General features: G+C 29.5%; 2 protein-coding genes and 1 pseudogene across 2 annotated transcripts in view; 2 read left to right on the top strand and 1 right to left on the bottom strand.

Moving 5' to 3' along the window:
• The first annotated feature begins 455 nt into the window (after nucleotides 1–455).
• On the top strand, nucleotides 456–1838 carry LOC141537955 (uncharacterized). The gene is made up of 4 exons (XM_074259169.1): nucleotides 456–492; nucleotides 882–1005; nucleotides 1102–1181; nucleotides 1260–1838. The coding sequence occupies exons 1-4, from the start codon at nucleotides 471–473 to the stop codon at nucleotides 1595–1597; spliced, it is 564 nt and encodes a 187-aa protein (XP_074115270.1). The 5' UTR covers nucleotides 456–470; the 3' UTR covers nucleotides 1598–1838.
• Nucleotides 1659–7064, top strand: LOC141537898 (methionine aminopeptidase 2-like; annotated as a pseudogene).
• Nucleotides 7065–10921: 3857 nt separating this feature from the next.
• Nucleotides 10922–16258, bottom strand: part of Pli (E3 ubiquitin-protein ligase pellino) — a 33290-nt gene continuing 27953 nt past the window's right edge. Inside the window, exons 6-7 of the mRNA XM_074259071.1 lie at nucleotides 11243–11574; nucleotides 10922–11158 (exon numbers count right to left, since the gene is read on the bottom strand). Coding sequence (XP_074115172.1) covers nucleotides 11032–11158; nucleotides 11243–11574 — 459 coding nt within the window. The 3' untranslated portion in view covers nucleotides 10922–11031. The remainder of the gene's footprint in view (nucleotides 11159–11242; nucleotides 11575–16258) is intronic.

Below are 16258 nucleotides of genomic sequence, written 5' to 3'. Positions count from 1 at the left end.
TGTAAATACAATTTGATTTTAATCCATTCGGAATTTTATCTTTACCTTTATTAAAATACTTCCGTAATTTTTTTCAATTCTGAAAATTATAGGGATGTTATGTCTTTTGAAAATTTCTTTAATCCACCTATTGTATAGTGTACAATAAATAAAGCTACTAGTGTATTTCTAATTTAAATTATTATCAATTATATTGTTGTTCCCGATGCTATTCTGTTTTTTGTTTTTTTAATTAGAAATTTCCATCTCTTACCTATGTATTTTCTAATGAAATATTGTGGATACCCATTTTCTGTTAATATTTTATTTATCGACGCTAAATTTTTTGAATTGTATTTTCGTTCCGCAAGATAGAAAGCCTTGTCTACCAAACTGTAAATTATGCCAATTTTTTGAGAGTACGGGTGTTCTGATAGATAGTTAATATTTCTTCCTGAGAAGGTTGGTTTCTTATATATATCGGTTTCTAAATGATTGTCAACTCTAATTATCGTAAGATCTAAATAATTAATTTCTCTGTTAATATTTTCTGTTTCAATCGTGAATTGTAGTCTTGGGTGGTAATTGTTGAAAGTATTGTGTATTTCAGTAATTTTGTCAGACGGTAAACATATTAAAAATCATCTACATATTTTTTTATAAAATCTACTTCAAAATTAATATTGTTGTAACTAATTTCTATCAGTCTATCTAAAACTATTTCAGCTATTATAGGAGATTATAGGGTGAAACGTTGTGACAGTAGAGAAATAAAACAGTCTAAAAATGGATCGGGATACTCGGCTTATTATAACACATTCCTTCAACATCATCAAATTATAGCGACCGATCTTCACATCATCCTTTCAAAATAATAATAAGAATAATTTATTTCATTTTAGGAAATGTAGTTGAAAGAATTAAAACACAGGAAGAGGAATGGATCACTAGAGCTAGTAGCTTTGTGAAGCCAAAACGGCAATTCTTACAACTAACGCGCCTCAGACAATACCTGTTAGAAGAAGCGTAAGTTTATAATGCTTTAAAATTTAATATACCTATCTCTTTTTATTCCAGTCAATATGAAATAATTTACTTTTTTTTTTTTTTTTTTTTTTATAGCTTTACAGTGAAAGATTTTTTAAAAGCGACGCTGAATAGGGAAGTAACGGACTTGATCTCAAATGAAATAATTAGAAATGGTAGGGTATAATTTTATTTATAAATTATATTTGTATAAAATGAGAAAAGTTAATGAAGTTTTTATGAATATTTTACAGATGTTATATTTGACAATATTGACTTGACAATTCCACATTTCGAGAATCGGCATCAAGATGTCGCGCGTCCAGAAGAAGATGATACTACTAATGGTGCTGATAATGACGATGGTGCTCGTGAAGCAGTGGTTGTAAATCGAGGAAATTGCTCAATTTGCCTCACAGCTTCGTCGACAATAGTAGTGCTGCCGTGCTTCCACTTATGCTTATGCATGCCTTGTAATACAATGATGCAGCACCATTATAATCGTCAGTTAGCAGAAAATGAAGCCTTATATCCAACTTGCCCCGTTTGTCGTACACGTATTGACAGTACACGTGAAGTGTACACAACTTAATGAAGTTTGTAAGTAATCGTATGTACAATGGCTGGATCGTGTTAGATGTACTAAATATCAAATGGCATTAAAAGATCTTTGTGATAAAGCTGCTGGTGAAGCTTATCCCCCATTGGTTGATATAAAAGGCTGCTACACTGCTCAGTTTGAACATACTCTGATATTACGTTCAACTAGTATAGAAATTATTTCACGTGGTGATGACCACAAAATTATCATTACTAGTAATATATTATATTTTGTATGGATCTGAAAAGTATTTTTTTTTGTTTTGTTTATCTGGTAATTAATTAATTAATTATTAATTATCCGTTAAAATAATAATGAAATACATAAATTTAGAAAATAAAAATGTGTAATATTTTTTACCGACATTATTTTTTTATTTATAAAAATATTTATAGTTTATTGACATAACGATATATAATAATATAATTGGATTAATAGTACTTGATACAGTATATTATTACTTTTTATATTTTCTCTTTGTTATTCTTAATTACCACTAATTAACTTTTTTAAATTTAATCTTAAAAATAACAAGTAAAATAACATAATTATATTTAACTACAATGAAATTATTAATTTCTTATTTGTCATTGATTAAAATATATAATACAAAGCCATAATTATTTGCAGAAGAATATTTTTTTTAATAAAATTATAAATCAATTTCAAACTTTTAAAAGAAAATGTTGAAATTGTTCAGTTTCTAGTAAGTATAAAGCACCACATACTGTAAAAGTGGTCCCATGCATTTATGAAACAAAAAAATTATTTTTTTGTTAATGAATAAGTTTATGTTAAAATAAAAAAAAAAAAAAAAACTATTCAATTTTCATAATCCAATTTTTCCATGAAATGACGATCAATATAAGATTCTCAAAAGTTATATATTATTTTTGGATGTCTATACACTTCTTTGATGGAAAAATTTTATTTTCCTTGCAGTTAAAAAGGTGTGTTACGAAAAAAATTTACTCTTTTTAAAAGGAAAATAATAAATGATTCAAATTCTCTCAACTCGATGTTGAAAAATAAAGAAAATTAGTAACGTGATTGATTTATCGTAATTGTTGTTATAAAAATTTTAATGGTGATAGACTTAAAGACAATCAGATGGTTTGTAAAATATATAGCAAATTAAAAATTAAGCGAAAATTTAACATGAAAAAATTAAAAAAACATTAGAAAAACGGTAGACCCTGAAGGCCATCCCTGCAACTTCCCGCTAATTCCATATACCTAGGTGCTTAAAATTGTACTAATGATGTTTTTGAGCTCTCCGAGCTTAGAAAGATAGGTATTCTATGCTTTTGAGCTCTTCGAGTATACAAACTAGGAAATTCGGGGTAATTTCAAAAAAAAAAAAAACACTTTTTTCGGTTTTCTTTCGTTCACGATATCTCTTGAACGAATTGACCGATTTTGACCGGATTAGCGGCGATTGACGTGGTTTTTCAAGGTTAAGAGCTGATTAATTAAATAATAATAATAATGGGATCAAATTTCGGAAGTTTTAAAAGAAAAAAATATTCATGTCAAATTTATTTGTTTCATCTTTTAAGAAATGTAAAATAAATACTTACAGTATTTACTGTGCATACATTAGTTACTGCGCATGCTCAAGTTTAAGAACGAGGACTTGTCGTTCCTTCGTGGTGTACAGCCGGTTGCAGCAGCAGTTAGAGTCTTACACTCGATATGAAAGGTTAATGATTTTCAAAGCCGAGATATATTAAGCAAGTGTTTGATTAAAAAAATAGTAAATGTAGTATATAAATAAAATAGGAAATAAAGGAAAATTTCATAGTGCATATACGGTAATGGATCGTATATGTCAATTTACGGCTCCAATTACTGCTACTCCAATTACGGCTCCAATTACGGGAATTCATTCTAGTATATGGCCGACATGAACATGAGTCTTTGTTTATTAATTAACTAAATTGCGATGATGCTTTACTAGCAGAGTTGAGACGAAAAAGCGTTACAAACATGTTTGATTTATTAAAAATCTTAAAAGAGGTTAGATGGTTTGTATTTATCATAAAATTCTTAAATTAAATGTAGCTAATCAAAAATTTTTAACTCTTGAATCAAGTAATTATTTTTTTTTTTAATAGATGACTCGAGATAAATTATTTATGTATATGACAATATTAATATTCCTCAATAGTGTAATTGCTTAACATATAAATATGATTTTTTTTTACAGCTATTTAAATGTATCTTATAATTTGTCTGATGCGGTGATGTTATTTAACATCAACGAAGCGAGAAGCCAGAGAATGATTATAGAAAATTTTAATGACATGGAGACCCTTTTAATACACGATGAACTAAATTGGGAACGCTATTTAATTGATCGTGAATTGAATTATTGTGAATTGGTCATAATAACGACTAAAGACATGTTTCACCGTTTCTTCAGATCTACAGAAATTTACATACCATACAAGACTGAGATAAGTAAAACTCAAATATTTAACAAAAATTAAATAGTAAGCTTTTTTTCAAATTAATTTTGAAATTTACAGAATATATTTAGACAATGGAGCCTTCTAAATTCCCTCGAGCAACCCAACAATTTTCTTCAATGTTTCTGTCGAGTAATCTTTTTACCGAGTAAGTCGTATTTTATAAAAACATATTTATAGTAAGGTAGTACACCCGTAAATAAAAGTGTCATATGGTCCTTATTAAGTAGACGTCGGTAGGTCCGAAAAAATTACGGAGTGAACTTGAAATGATATCCGTGTTAATTGTAAAAAATATTGCGTTCCATAAGGTTTTCATTTAGAAATTATGTCACCGCGAAACTAAACGATTGTATTCGTTTTGCTCCTGTTTATAATATTTCTGAGTTGCATGCTTGACTGGTAATTTTTAGATCAAACTTGTGTGTAGAATCTATTTGTCAACATTTTTTCTAAAAAGTTAGATTTTCTCCTATGCTCCCTTTCTCTTATGTCCCTTTGACTTTTTTACACGTAAAATATTAGATGTTATTTACTCAAATTATTTTTATTTTTATTGAAAACTGAATTTCACTTTTTGTACAATAGAATAAAAAATGACATTTCTCATAAAAGTCAATGTTTAGCAAAATTAATTTTAAAAGCTTAATATTTTTTTAATGGCTCTGAAACTTTTCAAAAATTTAGTGGGCTCATTATAAGGTAAAAGTAGAATTAATTGTTTACTAGCATGACTTATGATTTTTTATCTTGAAAAAAGTTTATTTTTTTGAGTAATACATAAAAATCAAAAATTTACATAAAATTGAGTAAGTATAATTCACAAGTACATATTTGTTTATCACAAATTGTAAACAGCTATAATAACGATAAAAATAAAAATAATAATAATAATTCATTTCATTTTAGGAAATGTAGTTGAAAGAATTAAAACACAGGAAGAGGAATGGATCACCAGAGCTAGTAACTTTGTGAAGCCAAAACAGCAATTTTTACAACTATGGCGTCTTAGATAACACCTGTTTGAAGAAGCGTTAGTTTATAATGATTTAAAATTTAATATACCTGTCTCTTTTTATTCCAGTCATTATCAAATTATTTACTTTTCTCTCTCTCTGTTTTTTTTTTTTTTTTTTTTTTTTTTATAGCTTTACAGTTAAAGATTTTTTAAAAGCGACGCTGAATAGCGAAGTAACGGACTTTATATCAAATGAAAAAATTAAAAATGGTAGAGTATAATTTTAATTATAAATTATATTAGTATAAAATGAGAGAATTTAATAAAATTCTTATGCATATTTTGCAGATCTTATAATTGACAACATTGACTTGTCAATTAAAATTTTAGAAAATTGGCATCAGAATGCTGCGTGGCCAGAAGAAGCTGTTGGTAATGGTGCTGATAATGAAGGCTGTACTGTATGTCGCACCCCTATTAATAGTCCATATGCTGGTGATGAAACCGTTTTTGAATATGATGGATTTAAAATTGATTTTGGTACCTACATTAATAGTAGAGTAAATGAATGTGATTTTACTTCATCAATTAATCTAAAATAAAATTGCTCGAGAATGGAAAACCGGAGTACTTGCGTAATTTATTCGTTGAGGAAGCTGATGTTCGACGTTCAAATCGATTGGCTGCAAAAAAGCACACCTCCTTCAAACTACCTCTTTTTACTACAAGCTACTTGGAGAAATCTTTTTTGGTTACTGTAATAAAGCTTTGGGAAGAACTGCCACGCGAAATTGTAAATTCGAGTAGCTTACAAGTCTTCAAAAAGAAGTATTTAATTATTTATTAAATCTTGACAATTAAAACAAATTCTAATAAATAACAAACTTAAATAAATTCATTGCAAATTAAGGATTAAAGTAAGGATAAAGAAATTGCCATTCGCAAAATTATTGTGCGGAATTTTCATCTGATTTGATAACATTAAAATTCTATATTTAAAAATTATTGTTTTTATACATTAAGTTTCAAGTTTATTATGATTTTCCTTTTTTACTTTGTTTATATATAAATAAATTGAATTAATTATAGTGCAATATTTACTATATTATATTATTTTATGTACTCACAGAAATTGCTTCTTGTAAAAACTGTATTTACTATGTAATTGAAATTGCCATTTGGCCTGTGCCTTGGCATTAAATAAACAAAATCTAAATCTAAATCTAAAATATGATAAACTTATTGAAGCAGTACGTGATGCAACTAATACTAGAATAAAAGCTGATAGCATTGATGTACAGTTGTGTGAAGTAGATGCTGCAATTCAAGAAGTTATGGCTTCATATCAGGTTGAAATTGATGGTAAAATTTATCAAGTTCAATTAATAAAAAATTTAAATGGTCATTCTATTGCGCTTTATCGTATTCATGATGGTAAAATTGTTCCTATTGTACGTGGTGGAGAAGCTACACGTATGGAAAAAAATGAATTTTATGCTATTGAAACATAATGTACATGATGATGATGATGATGATGATGATTGTTCTCAATACATGAAGAGCTTTGAAGTTGGTTTTGTACCATATTAAGATTACAGAGTAGTAAATCATTGTCAAATACTATTAACAAAAATTTCAGTAAGTATTCAAAAGAAAAAAAAATCATTACTCTTTCGTTAAAAACATTTTTAATATTGATATTTGTTATTGTTATAGATACTTTAGCATTTTGTAAACGTTGGCTAGATCGTGTTGGAAGTACTAATGTTAAATATTAAACAACATTGAAAGATCTTTGCTCCGTTGGTTGATATAAAAGGCTGCTACACTGCTCAGTTTGAACATACTCTGATATTACGTTCAACTTGTATAGAAATTATTTTACGTGGTGATGACCTCAAAATTATCATTACTACTAATATATTATATTTTGTATGGATCAATTTTTAAACTCTAAAGTACACTATAACGAAAAATAATAGGCGTAATAATGCTATTCTGATTAATCTTTATTTTATAACAAGTATTGTTAACGTATAAAACATTTTTGGATTGTCAAATACTACAACCATCATAATCTGTATTTAGAAAATATTTAGAAAATAAAAATGTATAATATTTTTTACTGACATCATTTTTTTATTTATAAGAATATATATAGTTTATTGACATAATGATAAAAAATTAGATTAATAGTACTTCATTAAGTATATTATTTCTTTTTATATTTTTTCCTGTTATTATTCATTATTACTAATCAACTTTTTAAATTTAAAAACTTAAAAATAACGTGATTCTATTTAATTACAATGAAATTGTTAATTTCTTATTTGTCATTGATTAAAATATATAATACAAAGCCATAATTATTTGCAGAAGAATTGTTTTTTTAAATAAAATAATAAATAAATTTTGAACTTTTCAAACAAAATATTTAGTTTAAAAATTTGTAATTTAAAATATTTCTTTAAAAAAAAAAAAAGAGTATTTTAGCATTTTAGCTCTGTTGAAATAAATTATTTAGAAATGCGAAAACGCGTCCTCTAAATTTTTCAGAACATTTTTAAGTGATAGAAATATCCAATCCTGTAGAAAATTCCTTAAAGAACATATGGTCAAAAATACATATAGGATTTTTATAGAGTCAGAAAGATAAATCAGATTATGGATTTGTCCATGTTCTATAATAATTTTTCTGTTGAAATGTTAATTGTTAAAAATTTTTAAATTAAAACAAGTTGCTGTTTTCTATTCTAAGAAATGAAAAACAATAGTGAGTATCTATACAGCCGTCTACCTGTTTAAAAAAAAAAATATTTAACATATGTGCAAATAAAATCGCATAGTGACTGCAAGCTGTTCATTGTTATTATTTAAGTAAACAAGCCGATTTTTATTAATATTGAAAATTTCAATTGTATTATATTTATCAGTTGCCGCCATAATTCAAATTATATCTAGATAATTTTTAAAGATTGGTAATTCACTACTGTACCAACGAACGTTAAGCAATATTTTCTTCACGCGTTTACTACAAAAAATTGATAGTGTTTGAAATGGTAGAGTTTTAATTTAATAGACTTAAAAAATGTTAGAGCTGTATTACGGTAGAGTTATTTTTTGGTATAAATTAATTTTGGTATTGTTGTTATGTGGTTGAGTTATTTCTGGTAGATATTAAACTGGTAGAGATGTAAAATGGTAGGCTTTTATATGGTTGATATTGATTTTGGTAGAGATATTAACGGTAGAGATTGTTGTGGTATAGTTTGACACGTGGTAGAGTTTCAAACTGGTAGAGTTGTTTTGCGGTAAGGTTTTTAACGGGTAGATTTTCTGATTGGTTGACTTAAATGTTGGTAGAGAAGTAACTGGTATACTTGCAATTGGTAGAGCTGTCTAGTGGTATAGTTAGTTATGGTAGACGTGTTAAAGGGGTAGAGAAGTAACTGGTAGACTTATTAATGTGCCTGTGTATGTGGTTATGTTAGATGGCGCCGTTGAAAAATGTAGTAAGCGATTCAAGCTAACTAAAGTATTCCTACCAGAGCCACACCGTTTTGCTACTGTAGGAAGACGTTTTGCTATCGTAGCGTTCTACGAGTAGCTCTCTAGTAGATGGCTTTAGTAACAATATTTTTTTTTCCGTGTATAAACATTGTTCAGCTGTACATTATCAAATTCATTGATAAGCAAACTTCAAAGTATCGGCAAAAAATAAAAACACGTCTCTTGCTTACAAAGAGTATAATTTATTACTTTGTAATAGTGCTTTAAAAGTTTATCTAATAATGCTACTGTTGATCAATCCTGGTATCAAATTAAATAAAGATTCTATTATATTTTTGCTCAATTATTATAGGATTATTCAAATATGGTTAAATAAAATTTTACAAAAGCTGAATTAATAACTGCAGTTAAATTATTCTATAATATAGATCGGTTATTGTGCAATTAGATTATTATAAGGTAGATTTCGTAATATTTTAACAATATAGAGCTGGGATTGACATCTGATTGTGATTATTGATAATACTTATGTATTTTAAGATCTTTTGTCCGACTGCAAAATGTTTATCAACAAACTATTAAATGTATTTTTTCAAATTTTTAAACATGTTTTCATTTATTCCAATTCATCATTGTTTGATGTCGATACAAAGGAGATTGATTAGAGCGCTCTCATGAGTATACTCAGACTTTAAACACCTAATATACTTAATATCTAACATGGGTCATTCTCATGGTAATTTCTATTATCGTTCTTATGAACACGATGTCAAATGGCGGCTGCACATGCGCCCCATGACTTAGCGGGAAGAAAACCGGCGAGCCCGGGGCACGAGGCCGGTGGGGACGCCATAATCACCAGTTATACTGAAACTTGTGACTAGTGCAATATACCTGCGTTCTCTCTGACTTAGAAATTATTCCATTGTGTTTTATTATTTGCTAACGTAATTAATTATCAATTAAATATCAATTATCATACCTAATTAAATTCATTAACTCGACATTTGTGCATTATTTTCAAACTCAACATAAATTCGTGGTCAAATATTTAAGACGCTAATAAAAAGTACGTCGTACTTAGTGTTTAGCATCGCGGCCATTGTCTGTAGTCGCGTGATAAATTAGACGCAATAAATTATCATTGTTCAAAGTTTGTCAAGAATCTTCAATTCAACTTAAATATTTATTAATATCTTCAATTCCGTTTATAACAATCGATTATAATTGAAATTTGTGTCATTTAATTATATTTTGTAATTATTAATTGAATTTATTCAGTCGTCATTATTAAATTAACTTCATTTGATGTGCTTTAATTAACTAATTTTAATTGTTTTATTCATTAAAATCAAATCAAGATTTTCAAGAAACAAAGTGCGTTAATAATTTAATATACTTAATAATTGTCGAGTCATTTAGAAAATAATTGAAATAAATAGTAAATTCTCGCGTCAAATAGAAAATTATATTCAACTACTAATTTAAACAAATTATTCAAATCATTTAAATCAAAAATAAATCAGATCCTCTCGGATCACAACACAACTTAATCCCAGCGATCAAGGATTCGATCCCAGCGATCAAATTCATAACACAACTTGATCCCAACGATCAAATTCAACACTTGAACCTACTGGTCATTTTAGACCATTCCAAACGCACAGTCAATTCTCTTCCGATTACAAACACACGATCCTTTCTGATCATAATTACATCTTATATCTCTACTGAGATATTAACGGTTGACGGTTAACCACAATAACCTAACGGCGGCTGAGATCAACTCTCACCCCTCATTGCACACCAGTGCAATAGTTATATACATTCATATCAATACACATAAATACTCACATATATCTTAATTGTATTCATCTTCGAGGAGTTTTTCTCTAGCAATTGCTAGAGTTTTCTCCCATTGGGGAATAAATTAATCATAATTATTCACCCCAACAACGAGTCTTTTATTTTAAATAGATAGATCCTGAGCCAATTCCCAACCAATCAATTACATATAGAAGAATTACGGAAATTCTCCTTAGTGGAGAGTTTGCGACACTACAATCATCTTATTTTTTCATTTCTTCGAGTAATTTGTATATTTGTAATTTATCGAGGTCTTTTTTTGATTCACCTAAACTAATTGTTACTAATACCTCAGTCTTAAACGTTTTAGAAGCTCTCTTCAAAAGTTAATTTGATGAAAACATTCTTAGAAGTCACTTAAATTTAATAAATTTTCAAAATTATAGAAAGTTAGATTTTCTTTTCTTCTTAACTTTTTAGTAGAACCGCAAGAAAAAAAAAATTCAATTTTTGATTTTGATTTTAAAGAACTAAAGAACAAACTATCTAGTATAATAAAAAAGATGCAAACCTTTTTTTTCATATTCTATTTAGAGTCATACATTATATTGTATAAAAAGTTACAGTGATTCAAACTTTTGTTGTTAATACATATTTATCAGAAGCTATTAAGTTTATTTTTAATCAACGTTGTCTTGGAATATCAACTTTACATAGCCAGGAGCTCCTTCTAATGGTATTGCACAAAATGGACATATAGCAATATATCCATTTGTACCATGAGGAATAGCTACTTTTTCCCAATACCTAAAAAAAGCACAATAACATTAAAAAGATTTGAATAAATAAAAGCAAAAAAGTTTTTTATTAGAATTTTTTCTTAATGCGTACTTTACGGTTTTTTCAGTAGCCATGTGTCCACAGGGGTTAAATGCATAAGTCGGGGGACCTCTGTCAACATAAAATGCAGGCTCAATACCCATGCATAACTTAACGATCGGCCCAACAACTAAACACATTGGACATCTTCTTGTAGCTTTATCTTTTTCTTGGCCCCAATCATGATAACCTTGGACATGACCACATTTTAGATAAACATAAGGTTGCTGCTGTGCTGATTCTGATGCTGCTTTCCTTGGTATTACAAGAGTATTTAAACCAACCGGACATTGAGGTCTACCCGCATTAATAGCATCTACTAATTCTTCTAGATCATGTTTAGTCTGTAATGTTAGATATATATATATATATATATATATATATATATATATATATATATATATATATATATATATATATATATATATATATATAACGTCGGTAATTTTAGTAAGTGTAGAACAGTAAATGTTAATGTTAGGACAGTAATGGAAAATTGTTATGGTTATGACATTACATTATTCATATCTACTACAGTATATTATACAACTATATAGTACGCTTAATTTCGCTCTCGTGGGTAATTAACACCGCCCGAGTGGCAAATACTATTTTTTATTACAAATGCGAAGAGAAATTCCGATACTAAGTTCGATTTCAAGAGCGAAACACCCGTAGACAAAAGAAAAAAATTACAAGTTATAGTTATATAGTAAGAACGTTGTAAATGATAGCAATAAATTCATTTTGTTACTGATTTTCGGTTCTTTTTTCAATTTCAACAGTTTTGATCGTCAGTTGCAATCGACAAAATAAATTTGGGTTCACTAATTCAACTTATCGCACCCAAATAACCATTTGATTTATGCAAAACTTACGCTAGGATTATAAAATGAGTAACAAACTAATTACGAAACTTATGAACGTGTGCTAAGAAACTACTTATATCGCATGAATATTAAAAAAAAAAATATTTCACCAATGAATTCTTGTATTATCAGACAAACTTCTACGTATATATAAGCAAAATAGGATTCCTTTGACCCCACTTTTTTTGGATTTGATCAACCCTTTCTCATTTCTTTTACGATTTATTTTTATAAACATTTTTCCCGTTAATAAAAACAAGACAGGCATTATCTTTTTCAATTACTTTTTTTTTTTTTTTTTTTTTTTTTTTTTTTAAAGAATCGAAATTGACGTAAAGGAATTATATTAAATCTTTTCCTTACACTCAGCTAAAGACCTACCATGCATCCACCTACAGGCTTCGATTAAAGGAGATTTCTGTCTATATAGTAATCACGGAAACTCGGAAACCATAGGCCTTAAGGTAGTACCCTCACCAGAGTCGTTTTCTTAGGATTTTTTTAAAATTTTCGCAGATTAATGTTCATATAATTCTGCATCGATCGGCACAATTTGAAAATTTTTGACCATCTAGTTTCAGAGATATTTAATTTCAAAGTTTGAGTTTTGAACGCTCTTATACATTACGGTATATAGGATATCCAAAAGTTTACCTACAAACATTTTTATATCTCAGAAACTTCTCTTAGGATCTTTTTAAAAAACTAGAGTAATGTTAACTAACAACTAAACAATTTTTTAAAAATAATTTCATTGATAATTACCACACAGTTTCAGAGATATTTATTAATAAGCAATGAAAAATTTACCAGACTTTAGCCGAGAAAGGAATACGTTAATAAAGCTATGGCAACAACGCAAGTTTTGTGAGCCGCGAAAAAAATATGAGACGCGCATGCGCTGAAAAATTTTAAAAGTTTAATGTACGTTAGGTGTAATATTATAGTTATTAATTTTATTTATTTAAAAAAAAAATAACAATGATTATTTTATGAAAATAAGTATTTTTCTATATTTATTAAAAATTCAAAAAAGTTAACAATTTTAATATAATAATATATATTAATCTTTGATAAGTTATAAAAATAATAGTCAGATGAAATAATAAAAAATACACTACTGGAAAAAATTAAGGGATCAAAAAAAAATTCCAAATTTTTCGGTAGTTTTCAACAGGCCGTAACTTTGAGAGAAATGGTCGTACAGGAAATAAAAAAAAAGGAAATTGTAGCTCCAAGTGTCTAGTTTTTGGATTAGAACTTCAAAATTTTGTAGCCTCCGTGGTTTCTGAGTAATCGTAGAAAAACCAGCAACAAAAAAATTCTCAAAATTTTTTTGGTTTTTTTTTTGGTCTACGGGCGTGGAAAAAATTTTTTTAGCTTAACCACCATAAGGATCGGATACTTTGTTCATTTAGCTTTAATTTCTTTTTTTAAACACCCTGATACGTCCACTCCTCGCTGAGATATCGGTCTTCAAATGGAAAAGGATCTTTTTGTCTTTGATTATCGATATCTCAGCAACCAATGATCGCACAGAAAGTTAAAGGTGGGTTTCAAGAACTTGAATGAATTCCCTTAACGACTGTCCATTGTTTTTTCGAAAAAAAATTTTTTCTTTCCGTCACATGAATTTGAAAATGCAACAAAAAAGGGCTTTTAGTGGTTTTTTGGAAAATCAAGCGCTGGATCGAAAATATTTAGGAAACCACTAATGTTAAGTGTGCCTTTTACAGTTCAATATGTCCACAAAAACCCTACAAAGAATCAAATTAATCCAGCCAGCCGTTTTTTTGTTTCACTTGATCGAATTTTTGAAAAAATTAAAGGATCACGTTTTTTGCTCTGAAAAGCTCATAATTTTTAAAAATGAGAAAAAAATTGTTTTTTCGAGCTTTTTCCACATTTTTAATCCAGAAAGTGCTTAAATTGAAAAAAAAAAAAAAAATAAAAAAAAAAAATTTTTTTTGAAATTTTTTCTCTTGAAAAGTTTAAGAAAACAATTACCGCCGGCATTAGCGTTATCCAAAGCGTACCACGTGGAGGTCGCGCGGTCGGATTTACGCTCCTCTCTGTGTGTGTGTGTGTGTGTGTGTGTGTGTGTGTGTGTGTGTGTGTGTGTGTGTGTGTGTGTGTGTGTGTGTGTGTGTGTGTGTGTGTGTGTGTGTGTGTGTGTGTGTGTGTGTGTGTGTGTGTGTGTGTGTGTGTGTGTGTAGGTATTTCAGGAGAATTGAGACCCGGTGGCTCGTCAGTTCCACCGTATTTAATGACTCCAAACTCATTCTCTGAAGGTTTTTGTTGGTTCAATACCGGGTATTACCACCCCTGTTTTCAATAACGGCTCTCAAACGTTCAGCCATGTTTATGCAGCCGGTAATTTGAGGCTGCGGAATGGTATTCCAAATGTGCTGAAGCGCGCGCTCCAAAGCAGCTAAGTTCTGCAAATTTGGATACTCTCTGCGCAACCGACGGCCCATTATGTCCCAAACGTGCTCTGAGGTTGAGATCTGGACTCATTGCTGGGTGTCGCAACAATGTGATGTCATGCCGCTCAAAGAAGCGCCGGGTAATGTTGGCTGTGAGATGTAACGTCTAGCTGTCAAATTTTCGCGTACAATTACCAAAGGTGTTCTCCAATTTCGTGAAACGCCGCCCCACACCATAACTGATCCACCGCCGTAGGCAACGACTGGACGGACAAAGTTCTGGCGAAAACGTTCTCCACGACGGCGCCAAACGAGAGGACGTCGATCGTTGCCATACAGATTAAAACGAGACTCATCAGTGAATAAAACATTTGTCCATTCCCTCAAGTTCCAATTTCGATGATCGTAAGCATACGCTAAACGAGCTCGACGATGTCTTGCTGTCAACAGGGGTACACGATTAGGATGTCGTGCGTGTAACCCAGTTTCACGAAGACGGTTGATGATTGTTCGAGAGCAAATGTTTCGCACTTGATGCCGTCGTCGCTGTTGCTGTTGTTGTTGCTGTTGTCTGCGATTGGGGAAGTTTCGAGCGACAATATTCGCATTGACGAAAGGTTGTCGTCGAACTTCTCTAACAATTGTTCGATCATCGCGGGCATTAGTGACTCGATGGCGACCTTGTCCGGGGCGACGATGATATTGATTCGTCTCTTGGTATCTGGTATAAGCTCGAGATACGACAGATTGACTTACACCCATCCGGATAGCAACTGCATGTTGAGTGTAACCTTCGTCGATAAGAGTCACTAACCGAGCGACTTCCACCTCCGATAAATGTCTAACCATGATTAAGAATCAAAAGTCAGAAATTTTCAATTTTGACCAAAAAATTAAAAAAAATTTTTTTTAGCGCAGAGGGATTAGTTTTGAAAAAAACTGTTGAATGAAGCGATTTGCTAAGGATTCACAAAAAGAAAAGAAAAAAAAAACTCCGAAAAGCGTATGAAAAAAATCGAAATTCGATTGGGGGTATTAACTTTTTTTATTAATCCACTTTTATAATTTACATGAAAAATATGAAAATATATCATGTAAGCAAACTATTCGTAACGTGATTGGTCAAATATATCAAAGCATAAAAATATATGCAAACCCTAAATTCATGCGCGCGCTTGCGCGCGCAAATTTGAATTCTAGTTTAATTAAAAGGAGATCAGTAGAATCAAGGAATGCAGCGGTGGAAAGGTGATAAAAATCATTGGGCGATGGTTTTTTGAGTTTCCTTAACTTGTTAAAAAAAAAAATTTTCCAAAAAAAATTTTTTTTTTTAAATTTTTTTTTCGAAAAAATTTTTTTTTTTTGAAAATTTTTTTTTTGAATTTTTTTTTTTTTCAATTTAAGCACTTTCTGGATTAAAAATGTGGAAAAAGCTCGAAAAAACAATTTTTTTCTCATTTTTAAAAATTATGAGCTTTTCAGAGCAAAAACGTGATCCTTTAATTTTTCAAAAATTCGATCAAGTGAAACAAAAAAACGGCTGGCTGGATTAATTTGATTCTTTGTAGGGTTTTTGTGGACATATTGAACTGTAAAAGGCACACTTAACATTAGTGGTTTCCTAAATATTTTCGATCCAGCGCTTGATTTTCCAAAAAACCACTAAAAGCCCTTTTTTGTTGCATTTTCAAATTCATGTGACGGAAAGAAAAATTTTTTTCGAAAAAACAATG

This window comes from Cotesia typhae, unplaced genomic scaffold (assembly GCF_013202065.1).
Source record: "Cotesia typhae breed Kobodo isofemale line unplaced genomic scaffold, CoteBio_Ctyphae contig_20, whole genome shotgun sequence".
Taxonomy (NCBI): Eukaryota; Metazoa; Arthropoda; class Insecta; order Hymenoptera; family Braconidae; genus Cotesia; species Cotesia typhae.
Note: the sequence above shows the minus strand (reverse complement) of the source record. Positions and strands in the feature narration are given on the sequence as shown.